The sequence below is a fragment of the Cloeon dipterum genome, chromosome 3, assembly GCF_949628265.1.
Source record: "Cloeon dipterum chromosome 3, ieCloDipt1.1, whole genome shotgun sequence".
Taxonomy (NCBI): domain Eukaryota; kingdom Metazoa; phylum Arthropoda; class Insecta; order Ephemeroptera; family Baetidae; genus Cloeon; species Cloeon dipterum.
In genome coordinates, this window is record NC_088788.1 from 23695235 (window position 1) to 23722952 (window position 27718).

The 27718-nt window shown below is 41.1% G+C and overlaps 1 protein-coding gene across 2 annotated transcripts; it reads right to left on the bottom strand.

Annotated features, from left to right (window-relative positions):
* Positions 1-594: 594 nt before the first annotated feature.
* dachs (unconventional myosin-IXb-like dachs) lies at positions 595-27669 on the bottom strand. Of its 2 annotated transcripts, none has more exons than XM_065486384.1 (13): positions 27260-27669; positions 9179-9615; positions 6488-6659; positions 5697-5869; positions 5480-5639; positions 4923-5284; positions 4183-4473; positions 3834-4007; positions 3379-3740; positions 2358-2795; positions 1603-1885; positions 1149-1248; positions 595-1078 (listed from the first exon to the last, which is right to left on the bottom strand). In XM_065486384.1, the coding sequence occupies exons 1-13, from the start codon at positions 27588-27590 to the stop codon at positions 906-908; spliced, it is 3456 nt and encodes a 1151-aa protein (XP_065342456.1). In that variant the 5' UTR covers positions 27591-27669; the 3' UTR covers positions 595-905. The 2 variants fall into 2 exon arrangements, with proteins under 2 accessions (XP_065342456.1, XP_065342455.1); XM_065486383.1 differs by lacking the exon at positions 27260-27669 and adding an exon at positions 13146-13344.
* Positions 27670-27718: the final 49 nt, after the last annotated feature.

A 27718-nucleotide genomic window follows, 5' to 3' on the forward strand; every position in this document is an offset into this window, starting at 1 on the left:
CTTGTTACTTATTGTGCCGGAAAATCTGTGTGGCGGGAGGGGAATATCAAAATCAGGTCCATTACTTTAAGAATCGGGTATCTTCTTGCTTGATTAATTTAAAGCTTCAACCCGGCTTTTACGAAATAAAGTAAATTATTCAAATGAAAAAAATTAAAAAATTATTTTGTTGGAGTATGTGGTGCATAAAAATAGGGGATTAATTAATTTTTTTCCCGGTTCAATCCGCTTCACCCTCTATTCACTCTCTAATTATGGTTGTTTCAAAATTTGTTTTAACGATTTATTTTTGGTAGGACAACATTAAGAAATGAAATTTTTATTCTTAAAATAATATATAAACTATGAAGCTATATGCACGATATTTTATTTTTACCCTGAGGCCATACATTACCTGATTTGCGCCTTTCCATCATGAGTTAATTAATTTCTCGGAAAAAGCAACTAGTGTTTCAAATATTCGGGGTGTACTCCTATGTTATGCTCTCTCATATATATTGTTCATTCGCGATGATAATAGACGCGCATGGCTCGTTTTCGATGCTGTGTAGCTAAAGGTTGGAGACATTATTTGTCCTAAGAAAAATATTGCCATATTTACTATAGTTTTATTCCATTTTCACAAAGTGTACAAAAGCACAGAGAGCTGGTTAGTTCGATATAACACATCATAAATTCATCATAAATTATTCACATACAAATCATCAAAATAAAGCGCGTGATAAAAAATTAAAAAAGTTGCCTTCGAAAAGCCCTGAGAAATGCACTGATCGGCGGAGTCGGCACACTCACTTGCCGACTTTCTTAAATTCTTGCAAACGTGAAATAGCGGAGAACGTGAAGGAATGGCACATGTGAGAGAAGAGTTTGTATTTTCGCTGTCCATCTCATTTATTGCACTGCGGTCAAATGCTGACGCCGCGCTGTTGTTGCGTCGCCTTCAGTTCCAGGTATTGAAAAGGCACATGCAGCGTGCAGTTGCTGTGCTCGACCACCAGGTGGCCCCTCCTATGTGAGGCACCCACTACAACCACCGACTCGCCCTTTGGCAGCACTACGTTGTCCACGCCTCCATCCTCTGCAAAATCGCATTGATTATTTAGATTCAAAATGTATCAAGTAGAAAAATTTTTAGAATTGTTAAATACCTGGAAAAGCCATTTTCATGAGTCTGGTTTGTGGGTATCCCAGTTTAGTGTTGCCCGTGACGGTGTACGAACGGCTCGGAGGCACAGGTGGTGGTCTCTCCTACAAAATGTAGAATTTTCTTCGTTTTAGCATATTTAATAAAATTTTAAGATTCTCATAATAATATATAAATTAACAATATGTATTATTTTGCTTCGACTGGTTACAAACTAACATGTTCATACATTTGTGCCCTGTTTTAGAAAATTTTATATTTATATACCATCAAAAATATCAAAAATAGTTTCCAATAAGAGAAAAAACTCTACAAATTGACCAATTCTTTAATTTTGGTGTTTGTTGGCTTGAAATTTTTAAAAACCTGCTCTTGAATTTCCAAAGACAAAAAAGCAACTATTAGAACAAAACAGGCATAAAAGTGACCATGTCTAACTAGGAATAAATTTTACTGACCAGGTCGAGTCCAAACAGTGAACACGTTTGTTGAATCATCTTGTGGTCGCACTTTTCGGCAGCGTCTGGTGGCGGCGTTCCTGCGATGGGCTGTGGCCGTGGCCTGCTCGCAGTACCTGCGTTATTTTTTGTCGCGCAGTTGGCCAGCTGCATTTCCAGGGTGCGACGTAAGGCAGGCCACCGCCTCCGCAGATGCCACCCTCGCCATGTGCTCTGAATCAGCACGGCTGAGTCATGCCGCTTGCTGTTTCGCATCTCTTCCAGTTGCTGACGCGCACCCTCACTGCAAAAAAAATCATGAAAATTTATTTAAGACAAGAATTTTAAGATAATCTCAAGCTGTGATATTCAGTAGAGAATTTGTCTTAAAATATAAAAAAAATATTGATTTTTAGGTCGTTATTTAAATCCCAGTGTTTTTTTTATTGTCACATAAACTTACACTCGAGAAAATTAACCATGGTTTACTCATGAACAAGGTGCGTGAAATTTGTTTTTTATTATTAAAATATTTTTGAATTTTTAATCCAAACACATATATTATAGCATTGTTCAGCCCGATTAAATGGGGCGCACTGGAAATACCAAAACTGGTTTAATTATTAGAAACCTTACAAATTTCTATCTCGCAAAATACGCAAAATACATAAAAAAATATGAAGAGCAGTTCTAAGATTGACCGAGGGAAATAGTGGGAAGACAAAAGCGCAAAAAACATCTCCTGCGCCTAAATTTGAATTAAACGCTGGTCTTACCTGAGGAATATGTGTCTCTTGCCCGTCGCCCAGCTGGTGCTGACGGAGCTGGTGCTGCAGGCGGAGGACTCCTTGGCCTGATCAGACTGCTGGGCGAGGGCGAAGCTCTGCAGAATAGTGTGGCTGTCCTCGAGTACGCGGTCGTCGGACCTGCGCAATCTCTTGAAAGGTGCCAACAGGCGGTAGCGCGCGTTGAACACCTTGAAGCGCATGCGGTGTGGGAAGCCGCCGGCCATCAGGTTGACCGTTTCGAGCACCTGCAGCGAGCGGAATTGCTGCATCACGGCCGCGCGCTCGAACTGCGCCTCCGCCTCGCACCAGTTGGTGCGCACGCAACGAACAAAGTGCGGCTTTGCGTGCACCAGGGTTCGCAGCAGGTTGTCCAGCCGCGTGTGGAAGTCTTGCGTCAGCGTAGACACCGGTTCGTCACCGTTTTGCCTGAAAAGATAATTATTATTATATTTCAATCGGTTATAAATTTAAAAAGTGGTTATAAATTGTGGAAATTGCGAAAAGATGCAGCTGATAAGAATGTAACGAATATTTGAAATATTAAAAATAAATTCATATATATAGGAACACACTTCAAAGTTCTAATTGGCTTCATTAAAAAAATCAATTTTTGTCATCTCAAAGATCCTCAAATTGCTGCTGTGGTGATACAAATAATAGACTCAAAAAATAGTTAGCACCATGAGATCGAAAATAAGATCTCGGTTTAGACTAAAATCATATACTATTATTTACTCTCACCCTGAGATCGGTTGTGGGCGAGATTTTTTTCGGTCAGACCCAGACATTGTCTTGTCGATCTGAGCTCTTAATGGCAGTGCAGAGAGGTACTAATAAGTTATTATTATTATTTTTTAATGATGTTATTTAAAAATACATCACTTCTCATTCATTGTAATCGATCAATAAGTTAAAATTTATCATAACCCGGCCCATCCACTTTATCGAAAAAGATTTACAGTCTGACCGTCAGACAAAATAAAGGATATATATTAAAAAAGTTACTCACAGGTCGGTGTGTGAAGTGGGCGAGATCCTGAAGCTGAGGCCCCCGGGGACGGCGTCCCTGGCGAAGAGCGCTTTGAGCTCACTACCGAAAAGGTGCGTGGCAAAGCCGAAATTGCTGCTGTGCTTGTGGAAGACGGCAACCAGGTCGTCCGGCACCACGTCACGGTTAATGTCGAGGAAGTCGGACGCGTCATAAACCACCCTGCCGGCGTAGTGATGGATGCCGAAGGTGCGGGCCTCAAGCGGGCGTGGCTCATACAATCGGCTGTTGCTCTTGTGCTGAACCTTCACCTTCTGGATATACGACTCGGCCGTGCCGCGTACCGTGCACTCCACGTCCAACATGCTCAACAAACCGGTTCGCTGCACGAGAAAAAGGCCAATGCAAAAAAATTAACTTTCTCAAGAATTTCAGCTATTTAAAAATATGAAAGAAAGCTAGGAATCAACACTGACCAGGGAGGAGACAAGGTCGATGCAGGGCACGTTGTCCAAGTAGTCGACCTCAACATCACTTCGAATTCCCTCTTCCCGGCACGATTCAATGCTGGACTTGAAGATGTGGGTATTGTAGAAGTGCTGCATCGTCTCAGAGCACAAATTGATGCACAAATGCTCCAACTGTGATGGCTAAATAATACAAAAGAAAAGGTTTTGTTATAGTTTCTTATTTTATATTAACAATTTTAAAAATACAACTACCACATCTCTATTGAGGAGCCAAGATAAGAACCATCATGCAGAATCTTTTAATTATTTTAAGTGTTGCTTAAAGAAATAGTTTGAAACAACGGAAGAAATATACCTGAGGGTCCTCAAATCCAAACATGTCGAGGATGCCAATGAAGCCGTCGGTGGCGTGTCGGACGGCGTTGTTCAGCGCGGCCATTGACTTGCTGGACTTAGAACCAGCGGTGCCAACGGTAGACGCGTGTTGACTCGCAACCTCGGCCTGGTTGTGCACAGACTCGTTAGAGTCCGAGCTCAGGGTGCCTGAGGTCGAGCCCAACCGCTTCAGACTGTTAGCTCTGCGCACGATTGTAGCCACAGTGCGGCAGTAGAGGGCCTTGGCCAGCGAGTCCCTTGTCATGTTTGACTGTGAGCAATGAGCAAAAGAAAATTGGTTGAGGCAAATTCAGATTTAAATGAGACATCAATATTATATGGTTTAATAGCCTTGAGTTGTTTTAAATCTATAAATACTGACAAATTTAAAAAAAAATATTTGGGCATGTTTGCTACACTTTAGGATGTTTGTAGAGTCTCAAAAATAAAAAAAATATCATCGGTCATAGGTCAAGTTAGAAAGGTCGAGCAGCAAGGTATTGATGAGCTATGAATTTTGTACGAGTTACTCATTTGAAAAATTCTCACTATACAATTAAAGAAATATTAAACCCAACCGCTCTAACAAAACTGCGTGAGATTTGTTGTTAAAAAACTAAAGGAAGACATGGAAAATGCAGGGAAGCGAGAAAACAAAGGGATAAAATAAACCTTGTAATTTGGACATACAAAATTGTTAATATTTATTAATAAACCAACCATGTTGGCGTCGCAGACGGACTTGATGAGCTGTCCGCGGACATTGTGCGTCCTGGTGGTGAGTCCCCGGCAGAGCGCGCCTACTGGCACGCCCAGCAGCGAAGCAACAGCGGCCAGCTCAGTTTCGCCCTCGACGGCCACCTCGGGGGCGGGCGCGCCTTGCTTGTGCACGAAAGTGACGTTGCCGAGCAGTAGTATGGCGGCCAGTACTCGCACCACGTCCATAAACGGAATGCCAAGCACGCCGAGGCACGCTTTCCAAGACTGGAAACGTGCCGCATCCTCCGCCTCATCCTGGCACGTGTCACCGTGGCGCAGGTAGTTCAGCTTATGGATCGAGTAATTATCCAGGTTCAGTTTCACTGCGGGCAGAAAAAATTAAATATAAAGTAATGTTTAAAATAATGTGGAATAATCAGCATCCCAGGGGGTAACTGCAACTAGCATCTAATAACATCTTCATTTTATGAAGAAATATTTAAAATTAGAGCATACCGTTTATCAATATACCAATGCATTGGTCAAGAGGAATTTTGTTATTTCTAAATCAAACTCACTCCTCTCATCAGGACTGAGCCCAGCGAGCATCTGGTAGAAGATGTGGTAGTTCTTCTCGTTCTTGGCAGGCCGCACTACCCTTGTCTGGTTGAGGAAGTAACAGTGGATCTTGGTTCTGTAGAGCGCGCCGTCCGTCACCTGCACCTCAATGAAGTGACCCTGTATAAAAATTGTGAGACCCAGCTTCAATTTTTAATGATTTTCGCCGGCACTCACGATTCGACTAGATTCTGCGTTGGTGTTGGTTTTGGCGCTGCCCAGTGAGCGCAGGACGGTGAAGGCGGCGGCCAGGTGCTTGAAGGCGTCAGTCTCAGGGCCGCCGGCCGCCACGTGGAACAACTGCCGTAGCAGCAGCATTGAGGTATACGTTTTGCCCGAGCCACTGCCACCTAAAATAAAGAAAGACAAAAACGTGAGGAACTTTTTTCGAGTCTCAAAAAGAGGAGGCGCTTAAAAGTTGTTTTTTAAAGTGTAATAAATTAACAACATTAAAAGGCAACAATTTGATAGAATATCGTGAAGAATGAGACTGAATGAATTCTTTTAGGAAATAATTAAATCTCAAATTGCAAAAAGGGTTGATCAGAGTATTTAGTATAAAACAGGAAAAATCATTAAATAAAAATGAATTTAGTGTGCTTCGATTATCTAACTTAAGTTTATTTTTAAAATGAAAGGACACAACATGTGGGAGAATATCATTTAAACTGATTTTATAATGGCTGCTCCCTTTGGCAAAATCAGAAAAGAAGAGAAGACTAAAAAATTTGTAAAAATATGAGTGTGATATTATTTTTCTTTGACATATTTTCAACTTCCATTGCTTGTTTCTTTAAAAAAATGCGAGTAACAATTGAAAAATAAATTTTAAATTAAGTAACTAAATTAGGTAAATAGATACCATAATAGATTGAAATAGGTAAATTAAATTGAATTTACCAATTTTTATTTTCTCAAATTTTCATTACCTTTTTCAGTTTTAATTTGTTGTTAAAGAAAAATCTAACCTGACAAGATGATGGCCTGTGGGTATCCGGTTTCAGACTGTTGACGCACGGCATCCTGCACCACCCTGACGAGCTTGGGGTTGAGCGGGATGCCCCTGGTGCTGCTCAGGGTGAGCGGGTTTCCTACGTCATTGAACGGGTTCAAGGACAGCAGAATCGGCCCGATATTTGTCTGCAAAATTAAAGCAAACAAACTCACTTTTAATGAGATGAGAAATGAGAATGAGACACGCGTTAATTGCGGCGCGTGTGCCGGGTCGGAGATCACGCGCCAGAGTCGTGAGCGCCGTGCTCCAAAATCGCGCCTGATGCATCATTTTACGATTGCGTGTGTGAATTCCTCGCGCCATCATTAAACGCGTTAAGAGCGAATGTGTGACTAAGGTTGCCAACCGCTACCTAAAACTACAAGTATCACTCTCTAAATTAGCCACCGTCAAAAGCAAAAAAAAAATTGTCTTTTTATTTATAAAAAGTTATAAAATTCTGTTTAAAAGAAATTAAAATTAATTTATTTTTAAAATAGTACAAATCCGTATTGTATTCAAGGATCGAAAAATATACTGCCTGTTTGTGAGCTATTGACGAATAAAAACGGTTCCTTCATAGTCCATACATCATCCATGATGTAATTTCTGTTTAATTTTTGTTTTGCCTCGTTCAATCGAATTATGAATCAATAGAGCTCTATTTCAAACATTTTATTACACTTAGGAAGAAAAATTGTTACGTGTCTTGAATGATTGGCGAGACCATTAATGACGTCACTGATGACGCATTTAAGTGTTGGCCATTGTCTTAGTCTTCGCATCTCGAAGATCGATTCCCATCATTCCGACGCTCTTTTTCTCATTCACATTTTCCCAAGCTTATTATTTTCACGGGTCACGTCTCTGCGATTAATTTAGAAATGTTTTTGTTTTAACCGATGCCCAAATTATAACAGCGCAGGAAATGTTTTTGGAAAATTGATTTGCGGCGAAAGACGAGTGGAAGAGGAGCAAAATGAGGTGGAATTCGCACACTTCGTATTTGTTTGGAGTCGGTCGGCGAGGACCGGTTTTTGCAGCGAGCAGACGACGTGCTAAATTATTATTGCCCGACAACAGAATATAAACCATTCCAATTTATTACCGAGCAAACGCGAAACGAGGAGTTCTGCTCAGCACGTACATTAAAATCACCAGGGTTGCCGAATTCGCGCGTGTTTGTTATGTTCTGTCGAAATTTCCTCGCCGAAAGGTTCCTCTGGAATCGCCGCTCTGCAACCGCCGACAGGCAAATAGTGCCGTCGCGCGTTTTCCAAGAAGTGCGGTGAAAGAAAACCGGCTTTTCTAATCGAATTATAAAAGAGAGGATTGCGCCTGCGGGACACGACCAGCCCGAAAGTTCTCATTCCTCTTTCCTTATTTTATCGAGACGACGACAGCGAGACGACAGAGCAGCAGCGATGTTTGTTATTTCTTCTGTCCTCCGATTTAAATAAACATACTGTATGAGTGCTTTATAAGTTGTGTAAAAAATATTAAGAAATTTTTCGATAACCAAAAATAATCAATGGAGTACTCATGGAGGAAATGTAGCTTTAAATAGCTATAGTGTAAGCTCCGAAATTTAAACCAAATTTTACAGAGTTTATATATCATAGTCAATGAATTTCGATACGAAAGAGCTGCTGTTACTTTTGTGAAATATCCAGAGCTTAAGGTATCGCAAAAAACTAAGGTATTCAATTTAAACTGGCAAATTACTAGCATGAAAGTAAAAAATGGTCGCGGGAACCTGCTGAAACATAAACTGTCAGCTTTGACGAAAGCGTATAGAGCAGAGAGTCGCGATCGCCGAGCAGATTTGCCTGAGGGTGCAACACAGTTATAATTGCCTAGCAGAAGGTCGAAAAGTTGTTTCAAATTGGTAAAAGAGAAGCCGAAAGAAAATAAGAAGAGCGAATTCCACGCCAACAAATTACTTATGTTCCAGCTCATCACCGTGAGGATTATGATAATCAGTTAATATTCTTGAACAATCTAAAATTACTGATAATTATTAATTATTAAGCCTAGACAAATTGCTACCGAAAAGCATTTTGACCTTAAATTTTCTGTTGGCTTTGTATACGAACCATAACTTTCGCAGCACACAAAAAACGAACACGGAGCTTCATTTTTCTATATTTTGGTTGAAAATTGAGGAATGCAATCTGATACGTGTGTATGACTCAGATGACACGCCACTAAAAGCATTCACCGCGTTATTCAGGGCCCAAGCTGGCTGGCCAGTTAATGGTTAATAGTAGAATTGGGATCCCATCTGGAGATAAATTCGATAAATTTAAGCATCAAAAAGATCTTATCAGTTTGATAATATTGCACGAACGCGTTTTCAGAGCTTGGATTCATCCCGTCAGGTGTTCAAAACCGGAAGCAGATGGTGTGTTAGAGGAGCAAAAAATTTTGCTTAGTCCTTTTGCAAATTTTTGTTTAGAGCACTTGTCACTTACAATTAGTGAGAGAGCTTTTGAATAATGAGAGCTATAATATGAATTTAGAGCAACCGCGTGTTCAAAACGAAAGTGCACTTAAAGCACACACTAACACAACAGTATCTCTCTTCATTTTTTTTTCAATAAATACCACACGGTCAACATAATATGAACAAAAAGCAGAAGTAGAACCTAAAAATATAACTCACATAGTGGTGGTTGGCTGCGAACCTGGCCTGCAGCGCCCTGAGCACGGCGTCTTCGGTCAACGGTCCTGGCAGGTGGATGAGGTCGTCGAGGTCGGTGGGAGCCATGGGGGCCGGGACGGTGGCAAGGGGGGTTGCGGCGACGACGGGGGGAGAGGGCCCCTTGAAGTTCCACACCGGCAGTTTTTCGGGTGGCTCAGGCAGCTGACCGCGGCGTCCGCCCCCGGAGGCGGCCGCCGGCTTCTTGTTGGCCGGCGGCAGCGCCGGCGGCTGCTGCTGCGGCTGCTGCTGCTGCTGTGGCTGCGGTGACGGCTGGTGTGACTGCAACGACGGAATCTGGTGTGACTGGCCTACGTGAAGACGGCTGCGCAACGTCACCAGCTCGGAGCTGAGGCTGCGCAGACGCTGCTGCAGATGCACAGCCTCATTTGAATTTGCATCTGCGCAAAAAGACACAAAAACGCAAATTAATTAAACCACATCCTTAAATTGAAAGCATGGATTTGTAGTAGCATACCACCCCGAAACAAGGCTTAAAAAGTAAGACCAAAAATTTAAAAATTAAAAGGTTGTCAAAATTACAGGTAAATACTTGGGTTTGTCCAAATTGTTTTGGGGCAAACAGATCATCAATAATAGAATTGGATTTTTGTCAAAACTTTATGAAATTAGAACTATGTGGTGCCTATAAACCGAAAAAAACGATAAACCAAAAAATATTAAAGGTATAGTAACTTTTTAAAACTGAAGATCTTAATAACTCTTCGAAATATCATAAGTTTAATTTTCAAAATGTGCAGAATATATAATGAAAATTATTTAATTTTAAAATGTAAAACGCTTAGAATGTCATAACGAAATATGTTGATATCACGACTCTATTGTTTTGGGATTTATAGACATACATTTTTTTAGAAATTAATAAAAGCTATAGGCTGCTTAAAAAATCAATGTTAAACATGTGTGGGATTTCATGACATAATCCGGTGATGACGGCTTTATCTAAAAATTAAAATAGGTCTTAGTTATACAAAACGTTAAGATAAAAAGGAGTTAGGGTTTGAAAAGATTCATCTTAATTTTAAGCATTGCACTTTGAGTTGCCTCAGAAAAAAAAGAAACATTAAGTAGAGTTAATAAGGAAACAATTGTTTTATATACTGTATGTACCCTAAAAAGGTATACATCATTACAAAAACACCACAAAATGAATTTTATAGGAACAAATCAACTAGAGCACTATCAATGAACAATTTAAAAGGTCTAAGCAAAATATGAACTACTTCTCGCATTTGTAATCAAAATAAATGTGGCGCAAGTATAAAATTTCAAAACATCCAAGTTCCCAAACAATCTAGCGGACCAGATGAAATACGTTATTTTGAGTATGAAGAAAATATTGTTAAAAATCCCATCCGTCAAACGCGTGTCATATGGCGGCATATAATGGCAGTAATAATGTTTTGACTTTAGAGTGACAAACGAGAATTTGATAAGGACGCAGGGGCAAACCGTGTGGTGCTGACCGTGCCGGAGGACGCGGGTCGGGCGACGGTGCTGGCCGGACTGACGACGGGCAGAGGTGCCTGCGAGCTGTCGAGGCACGCGGTGGGGAGTCAACAAGGTCAGCTGATGTCGATGATCGAAACTCGAGCGGACCAGTTTTGGGCCCGAAATCGCGTCCGGCCCCTTTTCCCCGCGAGCTTGGAAAAGCCTTTCCACGGATCGCGTGTCCAGACCAGCAGCGTGTCCGACCCGAAATTAAATTGAAAGTCAACACGAAAGCCTTGAGGCTCCCACTTCAACGTCGGCCGGTTCACGCGTGTCAAACCGCAAAAACTCGAGAAGTGTCAACTGCTTAATAGGGTTGCCAGCCGAGGGTCAAGATAAAATGCCCTCGGTATCATATATTATGAGCCAAAACGCATCCGCAAATAGTTTCACTGCGGGCCAAAACATTTTGCTTTTGTAAAAAAGGCATCCTGAAAGGACGCACCATAATGTAAATGCACAAAATTATTTTTTGGTTTAAAATTTATTAACGGGGATCAACAACTTCAATCAAACGCATTATATTCATTTTAGAAGTGCCGAAATTAGTGCACCTTGAAGGGGCATTAATTTATGCTTTTATTCGAGAGGATGGGATCAGGGCCGACGGCCGCCCCCGGGGGCCGCGGTCCGCCAGCCGAGTGGAAGCTGGGAACCGAGTGCGAGAGCGCGGATTTGTGGCAGCCCAGGGTACGCCGGCGGTCGGTCGGTCAGGGAGGGAGGGAGGGAGACGCGCAGGTCGCCCGTCAGAAATGGCCCAGGGCGCGGTGCCGCTGAGAGAGAGAAAGAGAGAGAGAGAGAGAGAGAGAGAGAGAGAGAAAGAGCAGGTAGCGACGAGGAAAAAAGGAAACAAACTCGGGCTCCTTTTTACCATAATTACAGAGGCGCCTTTTCTCCATCGTTCGCCAAGCCAGAAGGGTCGTTTTGGCCTTCGCGGAGAGAAAAATAGCTATAATCCGAAAGGCAAACCGCACTGCAGATGCAATTTTATTTTGGTTATTCGAAAAAACTTTAAATCGCGTGCAAGCGGCTGTCTGAATGAACGGGATCGGTTTACAACGACTCGGATGCTTTTGTTCCAACAATTAAAAGTGGAGCAAAGAACAAACTGGTTCGTGGTTGGAGGCAACAATGAATAATGCGCCGAATTTGAGTGTTGCAGTGATCTGAAGCGCTTAATTAACACTTCCATAGACGGCGAAAAGCGATTAGGCTGCTGGGCACCGGAGAGCAAAGGCGCAAAAAGCAGCCGGGTGAAGGAACTTTTGTGTGCACCGCGCGGCCTCGATTTCTTTTCGCTTTTCGAGAGAGACAAAGCGAAAAATTGTCCCGTGAGACTCGAATCCGAAAAGAGCTAGTTTGTTCCTTCCGCTCTCCCGGCCCCCTTACTGCGTTCCCATCGCTGGAAACGCGCCACGAATGCAAAATCAGTCATCGGAGCCGGGAGTGTTACCCGAGAGGCAATAGTAAAAAAATCATATTAACTCCTCGCCTCAAAGAGGAAATTCACTTTTTCCTCATATTGGACGCGAAGAGGGTACGTGAGAGAGTAAAAAAAAACGCAATTTTCTCGACGGCGGCGGCAGCAGCAGCAGAGTCGCGTATCGTAATTTCAATTTGATGATGTGGTTTTATTTTTGAATACATTTTACTGCTGTTTGCCCGCGGGACAGATGAGAAGAATGAAGCGCGGCAGCGGCGGCAGCATCCTGGCAAGGAGCCGTGGGCCCTGGCAGGGGAGGGAGGGAATTCCAACAGCAGCGCGTTGGACAAAAGGGACGACCTGTTTGTTGTTCTCTCCTCGCGCTGCTTCTTGCCTCGCTCGCTCGCTCGCTACCTGCGCCTCACTAATTAAAATTCTGGCCGAAAAGAAAATTAATTCGGCCACCGAATAAGATTTGCCAAAAATAAAACTCTCCTACCTCTCTTCTCCTAATCTGCTTTTAAATCCTGACTGGGGTGAAAGAAGAGCGAGAAAAGAAGGCAAAAAAACACAAGAAACAGTGGAATCAAAGAAGCTAAATTGTGTAATTTTTTCTTCTCTGAAGAAATTCATGTTTCTCGGAACGTGCCATTATGTAAACGAAGGAATAAAAAGTCGCGTGAGCTATTCGGCTCGCGGCGCTCCGCCGGCATAGCATAATCCGAGGCGTCTCTCGGCAGGTAGCTGCGGACAGGTTTTCTTTAACCCCCACCCCCACTAGTAGGCTGAGGGGGCTGATGTCAATGATTTCTTAATTTTTCATTCTTACGAAACCCTGTGCTATACTGTCGCGTTTGTAAATAACTACAAATGAACTTCGATATCACGCTATTCACAAAATCCGGCAAAACAATTCTTTCCTGCTGCTGCTGCTGCGGCTGCGGCTGCTCGCGGCGGGTCGCGAGCAGGCAAGGGTACACAAAAATCAGGGCGTACCTTGCAGCTTCTTCTCGGTTTCCCAGAATTTCTGCAGCTCGGTGAAGTATTTGTCCAAGATGAAGACTTTGCTGAGGCCGAGGGTCGCCATTTAAGCGCGTCGACTCACAAGTTCAGTGCGGCATGCCGCGGGAAGCATACGGTGCACGCGGATTGACTGCTCACACTCGACTGACCCTGATGCCGCAGACGCATTTTTACCTGCCGCAGCCTCAGGTGCCGAGCCGACGCGAACGAGAACGACCCGAGCTTCGCGCTTCGCCCGCCGCCCGCCCCGCGCCGCTACTCGCTCTCAAGGACACCAGCGCCCCAAACTGCACCAAAACCTTATTTTATGTTGCACTGAGAATGAGAAAATGTCACTACTCCCCTCGCCCTACAGAAAGTAGAGCTATAATAAATATATTTTTGTGGTGAAGTTTTGAAAATATTTTAAAAACAAGTTTAACTGCTGAATACGTTTAAAATCGATGTTTTAATTATTACCATGCAGTCTTATACAAAAGAGATTTACAATTTTGTTTGCTTAAACTGAATTAATTAAATGTTAGCTCTTAAACCAATTTGCAATTTGCTCGTGTAAGTGATAAATTATTTACTATAAATTCAACATAAATCTTTCAGCGCCAATATTGCGAGTGTGTTGATTCTATTCTGTTCTCATTCATTCCAATTCATAGCTCTCAAATCCTATTCCTATATTTTCAGAACAAACTGGCAACTTCATATCAAATATTTTTTAATTGCCCATCAAATGCATAGCTGGGCATAAACCATTTTTTTATCTAATCATTCTTGAGAAATTAAATTTTAACTAGCAGAAAAACATTACAATCCTTTTCATTACAAGATTAAGAGTTGCAATTATGCCGCACTCGCAAGGCCGATTCCCACGAGAATGAATGCTCTTTGCGAAATCGCATGTGGATGCACTCGCGTTGTGTGCAGAGATGATATTATATTTGCTCGTCTCCAAATTCGATACACTTGAGAAAAGCTGTTGCGCGCGTTGTGGAAAGGTGGATTATTGCAAGGACCGCGCGCGCGAACTGCATAACTGTTGGCTGCGGTTTGTAACAAACATCTCGCGGCGGATGAAAGAAAGAAAAGCAAACGCGTCTCGAGAGTAACAGCACCAACTCGGCATGAGGCGCAAAAGAAGAGACGAGACCTCGCCAAATATCCCAACTTCTCTCATCGCCGCGCATATACGTTGTCCGCCGGCAAAGGCGCCCGTTAATTCAAAGAGATGTTAGAAAAGTTGCCAGCTTGGCCATAAGTACGCAAAATGTGATGAGAGGTCATTGTTCTGCAATCTCAGGTTGTTGCTTGTTAGAACAGTGGTGTTGAAACTCTGAAATTTTATGTAATTTTCTAATTGCCTGGATTTAGTTGTGTTAAAATGTTATTTTTAATCAATCTACTGACTTCTCAATGCAGAGTATTATTATTTTAAATGAATTATTTAAGCAATAAAATAACCAGTATAAGAGCAAAGTCCGAAGGTAGCTAATACATATATGTACATCTCTTTGAGTTTGAAAATTAAATCAACTAAAATTTCTTCTGCAATGACAATTTTTACTACAACAATGATACCAGCAAAGTTATATTTATTTTTATTTAAATTACTGACAGAGTAACATATTATTTTTAGAAGATTTTTAATTATAAGTGGGTTTTTTATTGCACTGCTGATAAGAAGGAAGGTTTAAGGAGAGAATAAAAATGTTACATGTGTTCAGTAAATTTAATTTGTTTTCTGCTAGCCGAGCATAATTTTTTTAGATTTATTAATTAGCTCCAGATAGAATTATAAACTATTTGACCAGGAATAATTAAAGAGTAAAGATATATAAGAAAATAAAAGTCATGAAATAAATGAGTGGAATCGCTGAAACCATTTTTACCTATTTAAAAGAGATTTTGAGCCTAATTAAAAAATATGCCAACAAGTATATATATGCATGTGATTTTTTTACCCCCAAGCAAAACGTTGCAAAGTGAAATTAATTACAAAAATGACACGTGTGTATTTTGGCACACGCGAGAAATGTCTAATTGCTCTCGTGCGGTGCCGGGAGGAAAAGACGCATAAACGCCGCGGTTTGATCGCCAATTTATTGTTTTCACGTTCGCCTGCCACTGCGATTCGTTTGCATTCACACGGGCGCCTTGCTCGCGTGTGCGACTGTCCAAACGACCTGACTGAGAGAGAGGAAAGAACAGACAGGTGTCTTCGTAGGTCGCGCGCCACGTTCAGTCTGCTGCCAAATCGTTTTCTTCCTGCCAATTTCAAACAACTCACGATTTCGTTATTGCCCATCATTTACTTATACTGATTATGCTTTTAGGGAGCAAAAATACGTTGTAAATTTCAGAAGCACAAAATGTGCGTCGTAAATGTTCAGGGTCTATGTATTAGGTTGAAACGTAACCCACAAATTACGGAATTCTTTTAAATGTTGATTTAAATTTGATGTGAAAGATCTCGATTGAGTAACGAGATTATTTGGCTCCAGTTTAGCAAGATTTTCGTGAGGAGAGCGGAGTGCGGAAAAGTAGTTCAGTGTCCAGCAAGCAACCGTTAATGCTCGAAAAGCAGGTTAGACCGAAAGGAATGGCGACAGGAGTTGTCTATTAGTGGAAAACGAAAAACATATATTATGCTTTTTAGCGGTCAATTAGTGGAGAAATTGGACTCAAACATGTACAGTCTTAATCGATTTGTGATTCCAATTAACAAAATAGGAATTTCCATCCGTTTGCGAGAAAAACCGCCATGAGGGAAGTACCAAATCCACCATTAAATTTTCTATGCGGAAACTGGACCCTACTTTCAAAAAAGAGACCGGAACGATTTCAAAGATTATTATGATGAGGTAATTGCATTTAATCGTGGTATAAAGTTTAGTCGCAAAAATCCAAACAGTTCTCCTGTACAGAATATACGCGCTGCAAGACACGATTCCGCAATTTTTGCGTTGCGCAACGAAACGAATATTATAATATGTGAAATAACTCAAGCCAAAGTACATTTCTCTGCGTCGCTGGTTGTGGTGCGAGAATAAGATTTCTTTCTTTCCTTCTTTCGCTTCACGAGAGAACTCACGTGGAGTTGTCTGCCTTGGAAGCATTATTTGTTTCTTACAGAGCAGACGATAAGAGTGGAATTTCCAAAGCTTCTTTTTACTTTGTCGCAGTTTAAAGAGACAGATTTTTTGAATTTTTCAGAGAAATCGATACTTTTTGGAATCAAATTTCAACTCTGCCATTTGAAAGTGATTGTTTTGATGCGAGAACAATGTGCGACCGCAATAATGATTTTCCAGGGTGGTGATTCTCGCCTCTGTCAATTGTGTAACGCGATCCTGTTGTTGTTCTTCGGCCGAGGCTCCAGCGGCGCAGTCCATCTCTCGCGCAGTGTGCAACAAAAATCCGAGAGAATAAAGCGGCATATAAGAGATCCGGGTTTAAGCCAAAGGAGGAGAAAAGTTTGTTGCTGCATGCTTTCTTTGCTGCTTTTTGCGCTGGGGACTTATTCACAAGCGCGAAAAGGCTCGTGAATATAACGTTTGATACACATATCACAATTTTTTAAAGAGCACACCTCACGTTTACGGTGGTCAATTGTGCCCTGAACGCAGCCTCTCCCGTGGGGCATTTCCAAGGCCTTTGTGTAGATCTTGACAAAGGACATAAAATTATCAGTTGCCATGATCCCTAGAAAATTTGAATTTACTGCTCGGTTTAACGCTGATTAGTTTTCCCATAAACAAATTTCAGTCGTCGCGGCCGGCGGACGTGTGGAGGAAGAGACGAGCGTCTCTGTACCAAGCAGCGAGATAAAAAGGTTTTGTTCCCCTTTTGACCCTGGAGCGGCTCTTTTTTGTCGCCCAGCTCCTCTCCGCCGAGGGGAACAACCTCTGCCCGGCGGAGGGGCGGCCATCCAGGTGCCAGGGAAAGAAGGGGAGGGCCCGGCAAGGCAGCAGGGGAGCGAGGGGAGGTGGAGCCACCTGTTGGGGCCAGGCAGAGGCAGCGGCGGCCGGCGAGCGCCTCAGTGCTGCCCCCTCGCACCGTCAGGGCGACCAGGTGGCAACCCTGACGCCCCTCCACTACGGCCTCTGGCCACCCTGGCCGGGGCCGATTGGATTTCGGGGCACGTACGCATTCTTTATTTCGTTATTCTCGGAAAATAACACGCTTTTCTCCCATTGTCTTTCGGGGCTCGAATTTTTGCTTCAAGTACGTCTACGTACGTTCTCTCTGCTCTCGTCCCGCGGCCGCCGAGCTGCTTTCTCGTTTCTGCACGGTCACTTTTTCGTTCGTTATTTGAATATAAAAGTCATCTCGCGTGGCCCGCGGGCCAACACTTTGAATTTGTCGATTGTGAGCCAGTGGACAAAGCGAGGCACCGAGACGGACGCAGCCTCTTTTGTTGCCAAAGAAACAAAGTCCGAGTGAGAGCTGACACAACACGCAAAATGAGCAAACACAACTCGCTCTTGCTCCACGCACGTCATATGCACACACACATATATTTATCGGTAAAATCAACCTGCTGGGTAGAAGTGGCTCGCACTTAATTACTTAATATTCTCGTTTAATTGATTGGCACCAACCTGTTTTATTTAATAATTTTTCAGCTTCTTTAATAAGTCTTAAATAAAAAAAATATAATTTGTTTTCCGCAAATTGTTGAATTTTCAATTAACCACCAGCAATGATAGGACTTACCACTGTTAGACTGGCTTCACTTTCCTGTTTTCATACATAGTATATCCATAAAAAGTCTGTGGGCATGGGCATGAAAGAAAGCTCAGTGACGCGCTCGAGGAATCAAAGGAAAGCCGAAATGTGCGCGTTTACGATTTTTCAGGGAGGCCTGCTTTTGCTTCTTTACGACTCGTGTCGCGGCGAGATAAGACAAAGGGTGCTTTGCCTACACTTTTATTGTTAACACACAAAGCCAGACTCATTAGTGTGCTTTCAACACACGCACATTCCTATTGCTGGAATAGGAGGATATACTGGATGCTGCTCACTTCCAACTCTCAAATTCTCTGCCCTTTTAAAATTCTTTTTAACTGCGTTATTTTTATGTGCCTTCCTCTTTGAGAACGAGAAATACCTGGAAATAGCATACTCGCTGGCTAAATGAGTGCCCAAAATGATAATTTCAAGCTCATCCAATGCTCGAAACTGAAAACAGAGAATGCGGTCTAATGTTTAAATTGCAATGTTTTGCTCAATTTATATACATATTACTTTCTGGCAGGGGGAAACATTGTCCTCCTCGTATAAAATACGACTCTAATTATTTCCAAATAAAATTAAAAAATAAAGTATATTTTGACGTTAGAAATTAAATGCAGCTTTTAAGGTGTGTAACAAGGAGTTTTTTCCATATTTCTATCTTGGCATGTATCAATAATTGCAATATTTGTTTAAATTTTAATGTTGCCGTGTTGGAAAATAATTTAATTAAGACACATCAACTACCTAATGAAAATAATATTTTAGATTGTAATATTCAGATCATTTGAATTGAACGTTCGATAAAATTCAAATGAAAATTTCTTGAAATGTAAAAATATTGCAACGTGGTAAATGTTTGAGAATACAATCAGCGACGAATTTAGCTTCATATGCAACTAAAAATTTCCCAGAAAACTCGAGCTGTCGTTTGGCGCATGGGCGTTTGGTATAGTTTATAGGAACTGCATGTGTTAATTCCCTTGCAGCTCGTCCTCCTCAGGATTAATATCAGGTGCAATTGGCAAAAAGGCTCAAAGTGACAGCAAGATTGAGCCATACGTGTGGAAAATATATTTTGAGGAGAGACTCTGAATCTATTTGGTTTATGTGCATGTGTGTAAAACATTCCTTGCTTCAATATGAGCAAAACTGCTATTCAAACGTTTAAAAGTGTGTCAAAATCCAATGCCATATTTGGGCAAAATCCAATTTATTCAGGCAAATTACTCTCGGAATATTCATTTGGGTCAGTAAAAATTATTCGGTTCAATTCTGGTGGTGTGTTTTGATTCAGACAAACTAAATTTGGGTCAGTTATGGTGACCCTATACATTAGTCATGTTTCATGTTTACCCACTTAAAATAGCAGGAACTTGAAGTAATGCCTAAATGAAACGTAAAATTAATTTAAAGGCATTTTCTTCAGTCAAATTACTAAATTTTCGTGCGGAAAAGTCATTGCTGAGTGAAGTGAAAGGTCTCATAGAGTTGTGTGTCATAATTTCAGCGGCGTTGGGCACATTTCTGGCGAAACAAAGTGCTCTGACGGACGGCCGGACGGTTGAGTTATTTTTTTTTCATCGCGAACAATGGCGCATCAAAATATTTGCCGAGATAAAATCGCAGCGCGCCGAAAGCAGCAAATTTATCTTTTGCGTCGAATCACTTTTCCTGGCCGGCCACTTCAACTTCTCTTTTTCTTCAACTCTCGTGTGCGCGTCCTCGGCGTTTGCAAACGTCGCCTTTAATCTGCTCATTAACAAACAATTTATACATATGAAGATATTATTTATATAATAGGATTAAAAATGGCGGCCGAAAGCGTCTGAACGCGCTCACGTGTGGGCATTCTCGGCTGGAATTAAGGCAAAGCCTCACACGCGGCCAAAAACCTTTTCAGATTTTCCTTCTTTCTTAGCTGCCGTGTTGCTGCTTTCTGCTTTGACGTTCGCAATGCGGAGACGCACCGCAGTCGTCATATTTATGTGTCGATTTTTCTCCTTTTTCATCATCCAAGCGCAGATACTAGTTTTCCATATTTGGCCGCAAGCAAGCATCTGTGCTCGCAGAAACTGAAAGTCTTCCAAAAGCCTTAACTGTCAAATTATGTAATAAGTAATCTCGTTTCTAGGACTTTGCTTGTTTCAAAATTTTAATTCGAATCTAATACATTTTAAAAAATAAATTTATATTTCTCTTATTGTCTGTCCGAATTATCATTGCTCATCTGCAAGGCAATCCTGCCGATGGGAAATTAACAGAGGCACAACATGTAAAAGTTTGAACGGAGTTAAAATGTCTGGAAGTCTAAAAACTGGGTGCTTTAAACAGCAGGTAGCATATAGGGACACTTCCTGTGGCATTTTCTGCGAAAACTATATACGCATGGTTTTACACACTGGGGGTCCCAGAGCGAATTAACTTTGTTACCCGCTGGTCAGATCGCCAACATGGCGTCGAGTAATGAGAGCAGTTAATCCGGCTTAAGCATTAATTACAATTCCCAGCAAAGGAGTAAAATGATCAAAAATATTTGAAAAGACGAGAGTGCTGCCTAATTTTGAAACTTTCACCAACAAAATTTGCACTTAAACACTCAATCGAAATAACTCAGACTGGAAAGAATTGTACATGACTCGTGAAAAAATGAATAATCGTACTCATTTTTGTATGTTAGCAGCAATTCTTCCCAATTTTTCTCGTTCTTTGAGTTAAAATTTTCAAACCTCTGCTTTACAGCTTTTCGGCTGATGACTTTCGTGACTTGGAAAGAATAGTTTATTCGCTAAAATTACCAAATCAATTGTATTTTCATGAGGCTATTTTTGCCTTTGAAACGGAGGATGCGTGGAACCTGGCGTTTTTATTTTGTATGAAGCGAGTGAGAGCGAGTCGGGGGTCGGAAACACAATCAAGAAGCAATTTGGCCGCTCACAAAGGCTGCCGCTCGTTTTCATTGTTGTCCAATAATTGGAAGATGAAAAGCAGCCTCCCGATATTTGGGTCGTTAATCCAGGTCCACCTTTGTTCTATTCGGCCTTCAAAAACAAATTTTGATCTGCGCCGCGCGGCTCCCGTTTCTTTCGTTTGCAACTCCTATCTTGACTTTGCTGCTGATAAAAGAGGGAAAGAAAGTAAACACTATAAATCTGTCACTTGCGTGTGGGAAACTGGAATATTCATTTCTTTTTTCGTGTGTTTTTCAGATTATATAAAATATATTTATACGAATGCGCTTGAGTGCTGAGAATGAGCAGAGAAGGAAACTCGATTTCGTCAATGTTAATATTTGACGAAAAGCCAGATGCTTATCTGGCTTTGGGGAGAAAAGGAGACGCCGCGGCCGAAAATGTCGTCCCCGAGAGACGAATTCACTTCGCCCAAATAACCAGTTATTCAAATCAGTCTTTGTCCAATCAAAACGACCGATTGCATTCCGCGCTGGAAATGCGACCGTTCGCGTTTGTTGCAAGAAAATGAGTGAAAAAGGCTTCTGGGTATGTATGTGTGCTTGGGTGTTTTATCGCGCCCGCGAGCCGGTTCGCGCTTCAATTAAAAAGCCAATAAAAAAGCTTTTCGGTGTAAAAGACGCGCGGCACCCGGGTTTTTGAATCTCAATTAAGCTCATTAGCCACTCGCTCTGCTATATATTTTTCTGTCCTCACTTTCTCCGCGCGTTCAAATTCCTCGTTTGCAAATCTCCAGCTTAATTTTTGCGTGGAAAAATATGTTGCGATTGTTATTTATTTACATGTATTAAACCTGACCCACTCTTGAACCACAGGATTTTCACAAATAAATACTAAAATAAGTGTTACACATTGCAAAAGATACAAATAAAACAATAATGGATATGAAATTCATTCATAAAAAAGGTACAGTTTGTTATTAATCTGTAGCCTTTACTGATTTTACGATGCTGACGAATATTTGAATTATGTTGAAGATTTAAGAGTGCAGAGATGCTTATTATTGATTTTTTTGCGTGTATTACTTGTATTTACAAATGGATGCCTGCATTGAAGAGATGAATTCTACCTGATCTATTTTGTAGTGACATAATATGTCATAAGGTAAATAATAATTCCAAAAGATGAATTGAATTGATTCTTTAAAATTTTATATTTGAACTTAATTAATGCCGATTTTCTGGTGTAAAAAATTGGAAAATTAGTAAAATTTAAGTTGAAAAGCCTAGTAGAAATAAATGGCTCTGAGAGTAGCAACTTAGCTAATATTTACTTGTGTTTTCACTGTGGTGTTGTACGCCTAGAGTGTTTAGAAAATTTGTGTTACCTTAATATCAAATAATTTTATTTCTCTTTTGTTCTTCTCACCATCATCTTTAATTTAAACATTTTATGTTCAATAAGTTCGCAGGAGTAGAATCCCGAAAATATTGAGATCAAACAATGTAAACAACTCTTTTCTATCTGTAAATTTGTTAAATATAACATTATATTTTTAAACAAAACAATTTTCATAATTTAATTCTATAACATCCATAAACATTTGCAGCTTTTGGTTATTCCAGCAAAACTGACAAAAATGTGATCAATTATACATTTGTATTCACTTCCTAAAACGAAAAATATTTTCTAACCATTAGGAAGCGCACTAACAAAGTCACATTATGTGATACTTAAAATTTGATGCGTGCGAGATAAATGTATTTGCATAATCCTTAATGGATGCGCGCGAGCATTTTCGATTGCGGGTGAGGAAGAATGAAGCCGCAAACGGTTTTGAACCAGTTCCTCTCTTTATTCGGTCTTTTTCGGCCGAGACGGAGGCGAAAGGTGATTAATCTGCAGAAGCGCGGCTAATTAGCTTTTCGCTTTGTGCGGTCCAAAAAAAGGGGGCGACCCGCTGCTCGCGTCGAATAAATAAATTCAATTAATGCAATCAAAATATGGCCGATTAGCAGCAGGCGGCCAGACAAAGTGCACAAATAAAGGCGAAAACTTGTTTTCCTCTCTCCTTTTACAGCGCCGTTTTCTTTTCATCCGCGGCTCTTGGCAGCGAAAAAAGGATTAAAGCTGGAAAACGGATTTTGCAGCGCCGTAAATTGTAATTATTTCGCTGTTAAACGTGCGAATCGCTCCATTGTCGACTTTATTTGAGAAGACTTTAACTCTCGCAACCGCAGAAAAAACGCGTGACGTGAGTTCAAGCGACTGACTCCTGTTTCACAACTGAAAAGATTTATTTGTGATTCTTCACGTGTAAAATTTGCTCCAACGTGTGCTTGAAATCACAATAATATATCATCAATGTTAGGACTATAATACACACACAAAAAAACATTGAATCGCGATAGTCGCAATGTAATTAATTGCTGGTCTGCCAACACAGATTACTGATCAAGCTGCTAAATTGAATTTAAATGAAACACTGATGCGGGTGGATATACGCACCTAAATTTGATTATCTTTATTTTTGCAATGACGAGTCCTTGCGGATTAGGGAGGATTTTTAAGGTTTTTCGACTCGCTACTTGCTGGTTTGTACCTTTCCAGCACGCGTGAATGAATTTCACGGGGCGAGTGTCTTGCGTTTCAATAAAAGACCGCTGTGCGTGGGCAGTTTCAGGAGCTGGTCCTTTTCTCGACCGGGCTTCCTCCAATGAGGCCCGTGCGCTTATGTTATTCGTTCGCGATGTTACTGGGACGCAGAGTTTTCGTGAGATGTTCACTATCAGGGGGTAACCCAACTCAAAATCGAAGAACCGATGAAAAAATGAACCTCTATCACATAAGAACGATATCATGACGCAGAAGCAAGCGCGAAGTGAACGTTGATTATGCCATCATGTCTGTTGGACACTTCTAGTGCTAAATAGAACACATAATTCATATTATACAAAAAATACACCCGTATTGAATTAATGAAAAGTGCGAAACGGCTCTACCCTATATACGTGAAATTGAGAAAGGATGATGGTCGGCTGTCGGCCATGAGGGAAAATTGATGAGTAAAATTGCAGCACGAGAACGTGCGATTTAATGTTTCTCTTCAATTTACACTCTCAGCCGTCCATGCTCAATCAGTTCCGCGCATAGTATAAAGACATTTCGTTAATTCTTAGTTTTCGTCTCCATTTTATTGAGTGATTTTTAATATTAATTTGCGTAAACTTTATCCTGTAAAACAAGAAATTGCGATGAAGTAAAAAATTTAGCCATTGCAACATTATAATAATGAGATTTAGTAATTATTAGTCTCTAATTAAGTCAAATTTCTATAAAGTTGGCTGAAAACCCGTCAAACCTGCCTGAATGATCTTTACACGGACACTATGCAGTCTTAAGCTATATAATATGTACATAATCGTTGCAAATCCATAGTCGGCTTTTCAGATAGAGGCTGATATTTGTCGGTGTTTGTTGGGTTGGGAGCAGAGCAGGTGCGTTGTTTGTTTGCACGGCTGACCCCTGATTGCCCGGTGACCCGGCGTGTTGGCATTCCCACACTCGGCGCGTCACGAGAGCCAAATTACACCCTTTCGCCGGCACGCGGCCCCGCCCCCTCCAAACCTTTTATAATCCTTCGCCCGATTTGTTTCTCAACTCGTCTTCTTTCTTGAGTAATAGACTCGCTCGACTGCATATTGCTCGGCAGAAACAAAGCAAACGGCTTAATTAGCTCGCGCGGCCTAAGTGAAAAATACTCCTCCGTCCAATTGAATTATGCAAATTTTATTGTGTGTGAGAAAAATTTGCATCTCAAAAGCAAGATTAATTTAATATATTTGAAAAGAAGAGGAAACAAGTGGAAAGTGATGGCATCCGCTGTCGCGCGGCAAGGTGTTAATTATTTATTAACGATTTATTGCACGCTGCTCTCGATTCTGTTTTTGCAAAACTTAAAAAGCTGTGAGCACTAACGAGGTGGGTGTCCGCGGTGAGATCAAAGAATTGCAGTCTCTAATGCGCGAACTCTGCAATTAAATGATAATCAAGCGCTCTCTGCTCTGGGTTTTTCAACAAATTATAATTATGTGCGACAATTGTTTGCAGCTTCCTTTTTCTACTAATGCACTTTTTACTCAAATCAAATTACTCTGATCGCTCCAATTATTTCCAGCTCTATATATTTAAAAAAATTCAACCGCAAGTTTCAATTGGAATTCTCTCAATTTATTTTCTGTATATTGTGTTTGTTGCAGAATTCGCGGCTCATTAATTTTCTGGGCGTGTATTTCTGGAGAAAAAAAGAACAATACCTTTTACTTTGCTTTCATTGTTAAAGCAAACAACACGCGACTGAATAGGCAGAGAGACAAATAATCAAGTTTCAAAGAAGACACGGATGAAAATGGCGCCTTTCGCGGAAAATTCGTGCACAGACGATCATACACATAGAAAGAAATCGGGGAAAACACGAGTCTCCTTTTGAAACCAAGTTGTAAAAAAGGTATATACGCACGATTTCTAATTATTATTAGTCCCTAATTCCCAAGCGATAGAGAGTGAAAATGGATGCGTGTTTCGTGTTGATGGGAATATCCAATTAATTTTATCGATTTATTTCGAGAAAAAGGTTAAATTAACTTAAACTATTAAGTTTTTATTTTAACAAAAGGCTAGAAAGAAAGCAGTTGAATATTTACACAACACAAAATTTGTATTTTGTAAATTGAATTATTAAAAAAAAAAAAAAAAGGAAAAGAAGTTCCAGGGGGAGTTGAAATTTTATTCAACCGATTGGACGGCGAGAAAATATAGAATTAAAAAATTTGTGCCAAGAACAGCATTGGTTTGTTATTGATCTCAGTCGTTATTTTAGTTTTTTTTAAACGAAATATAACATTTTTATCAACATGATCTGGAACTTTCTTTTTCTTATGCTTCAATATCTTATGAATTGCTTTGTGAGTATAATAATTAGTATGATAGCTTCAATTTAAAAACTATTCAGAATTAAAAAAAAATAATTGAGATATGGACAAAAATGAATATGCCTACCTACTCTCCGTGAATTTTTTTGCTTAAAAAGCTGTTTCTCACTACGGTTTTTCTTGCTAGACTTTGTCAGGTACTTAATGTTAGGCGTAAAATATTAGTGAAAAATCGGTTGAACATTTTCGAATTGAAAGAAACCCATAGAAGCTCGACCAAAAAAAGGGAACAGTGAAAACTTTGATCGGCAGCGCGGTTCATTTGTGCGTGAGAGCGAAAACGCAGAATGCCAGCTCGTAACACAAATCAGATCGGATCAGCTGATTTTTCAGACACGCATAAATAGCAATCGCCGAAAATTAATAGCTGCTTGCTCCGCCGGAATTCCGCCGCCAAGACAACAACTGCCTCAAAAGCAGATGCAAAAGCTTTAAGCTTTCTCAGAACTCAATTCCTTACGTTGCCGAAACGAAAAAAGGCTAAACGAGCAACTCCACTTTTTTGGCAGTGAAGAAGGATGAGGAAAATTTCTCATCAACGCGATTTACAATTGGCAAAAAATACATATAATGCGATGACAGCTTTTGAATCTGTTTTTTAAGCAATAATGGCTCATTAAGACCATGAAGAACCGAAAAATTCTTTTCAGCGCATTATATTTTAGCATCGAGAATGTTTAACTCAAATTGGTAATTCGAAAGACAGGTTCTTTCACATGCAACGTAAAAATTGAGTTTCGATTTTTTTTTCTTTGCGTTCCAAAAAAATGTGAGTGCGATTATGTCATAAAATGAATTCAGAGCTTCATTTCTAAATTCCAGGTAGTAACTTTCGCACTGTTTTATCAACTTTTTTCATTTCACATGTTCTAAATCTACTTATATTTTGTTCATATTGCATTTACAGCCTGTTGCGTTGAAGCGTGCTTGCGCGGGAAAAGTCGTGAGCAAGTATAAAAAGACGTTGTTCAAATCAATCGCGGAGAAGAAATTATCTTTTAAGCCAGCGCGGACCATTTTCAACATGTTTTAGGCAGGAAAGGAAATAAATATTTATTTGACTCCACAAAATTGCAATTTCAAAACTTTCTTGTGATTTTGATTATTTATCAGACAAAACGTTCTCCATTATATTAATTGAGCCAAAACGGAGCGTTTGAATGGTAACAAAATATTTGAAAAGTGGAGGAAAATTCTCACTTGTATTGAATTTTACTGCAGGTGAAAAGTTCTGCAAAATAAAGAGTTCCGTTTCATCATTCTCGTTTTAGAAAGGAAAGAACTATTTTACGGCTGGAGCTTTTATTGATGGCCGTTGAATTTAGCAATAATAAATAAAAGACTCTTAATAATGAGAAAGGTCCTTAAAACTAAAATGTAGGAGAAAATCAAACTCGTGTTCAACTCTATTTGTACACTTTTAGGCTAAGGGGAAAGATTTTGACATTTGTCTGACCTGCGTTGCGGTGTGTGCACTTGAGTTTGGTGGTGAGCAGGTGCTGCAGGGCCACCTTCTCCTTGTGTCGGCAGAAAAAATCGGGCCGAATGTTGTTGGCGTGCAGGAAGCGGTCGTAGGCGGCCAGGGTTGTGAGCACACGACGCGCAACGCAGCACGCCGCCCCCAGCCGCCCCCGCGCAGCCGCCCCCGCCGCCTCCGAGTCATCCGAGCTGCTACTGTCGTCGCCGTCGTCGCTGTCGTCTTCGTCGTCCGAGGAGGGTGGCCGGGGGCCGGTCCCGTCGGCGGCCGCGGCCGCCGGCTCGTAGGTCTGGTCGGGCAGCAGCAGCATGGGACATGGCCGTTCGGCCGTTCCGCTCCACGCTGGCCGCTCGCCGCCAGGCACCAGCACCCACTGGCCTGGCCTGGCCCGGCCACACAACGCTGCTCCTCGGACCGCCACACGGCCGCGGCGCTCGA

Bases quoted from the DNA above. Each gene is read 5' to 3' on its own strand.
- dachs (XM_065486384.1), bottom strand. From the start codon at position 27,590: ATGCTGCTGCTGCCCGACCAGACCTACGAGCCGGCGGCCGCGGCCGCC. The intron at 5,640-5,696 runs GTGAGTGCCGGC...ATTTTTATACAG, and splicing joins ACGCAGAATCTAGTCGAATC to GGTCACTTCATTGAGGTGCA. The intron at 1,886-2,357 runs GTAAGACCAGCG...TTTTTTTTGCAG, and splicing joins AAGAGACACATATTCCTCAG to TGAGGGTGCGCGTCAGCAAC.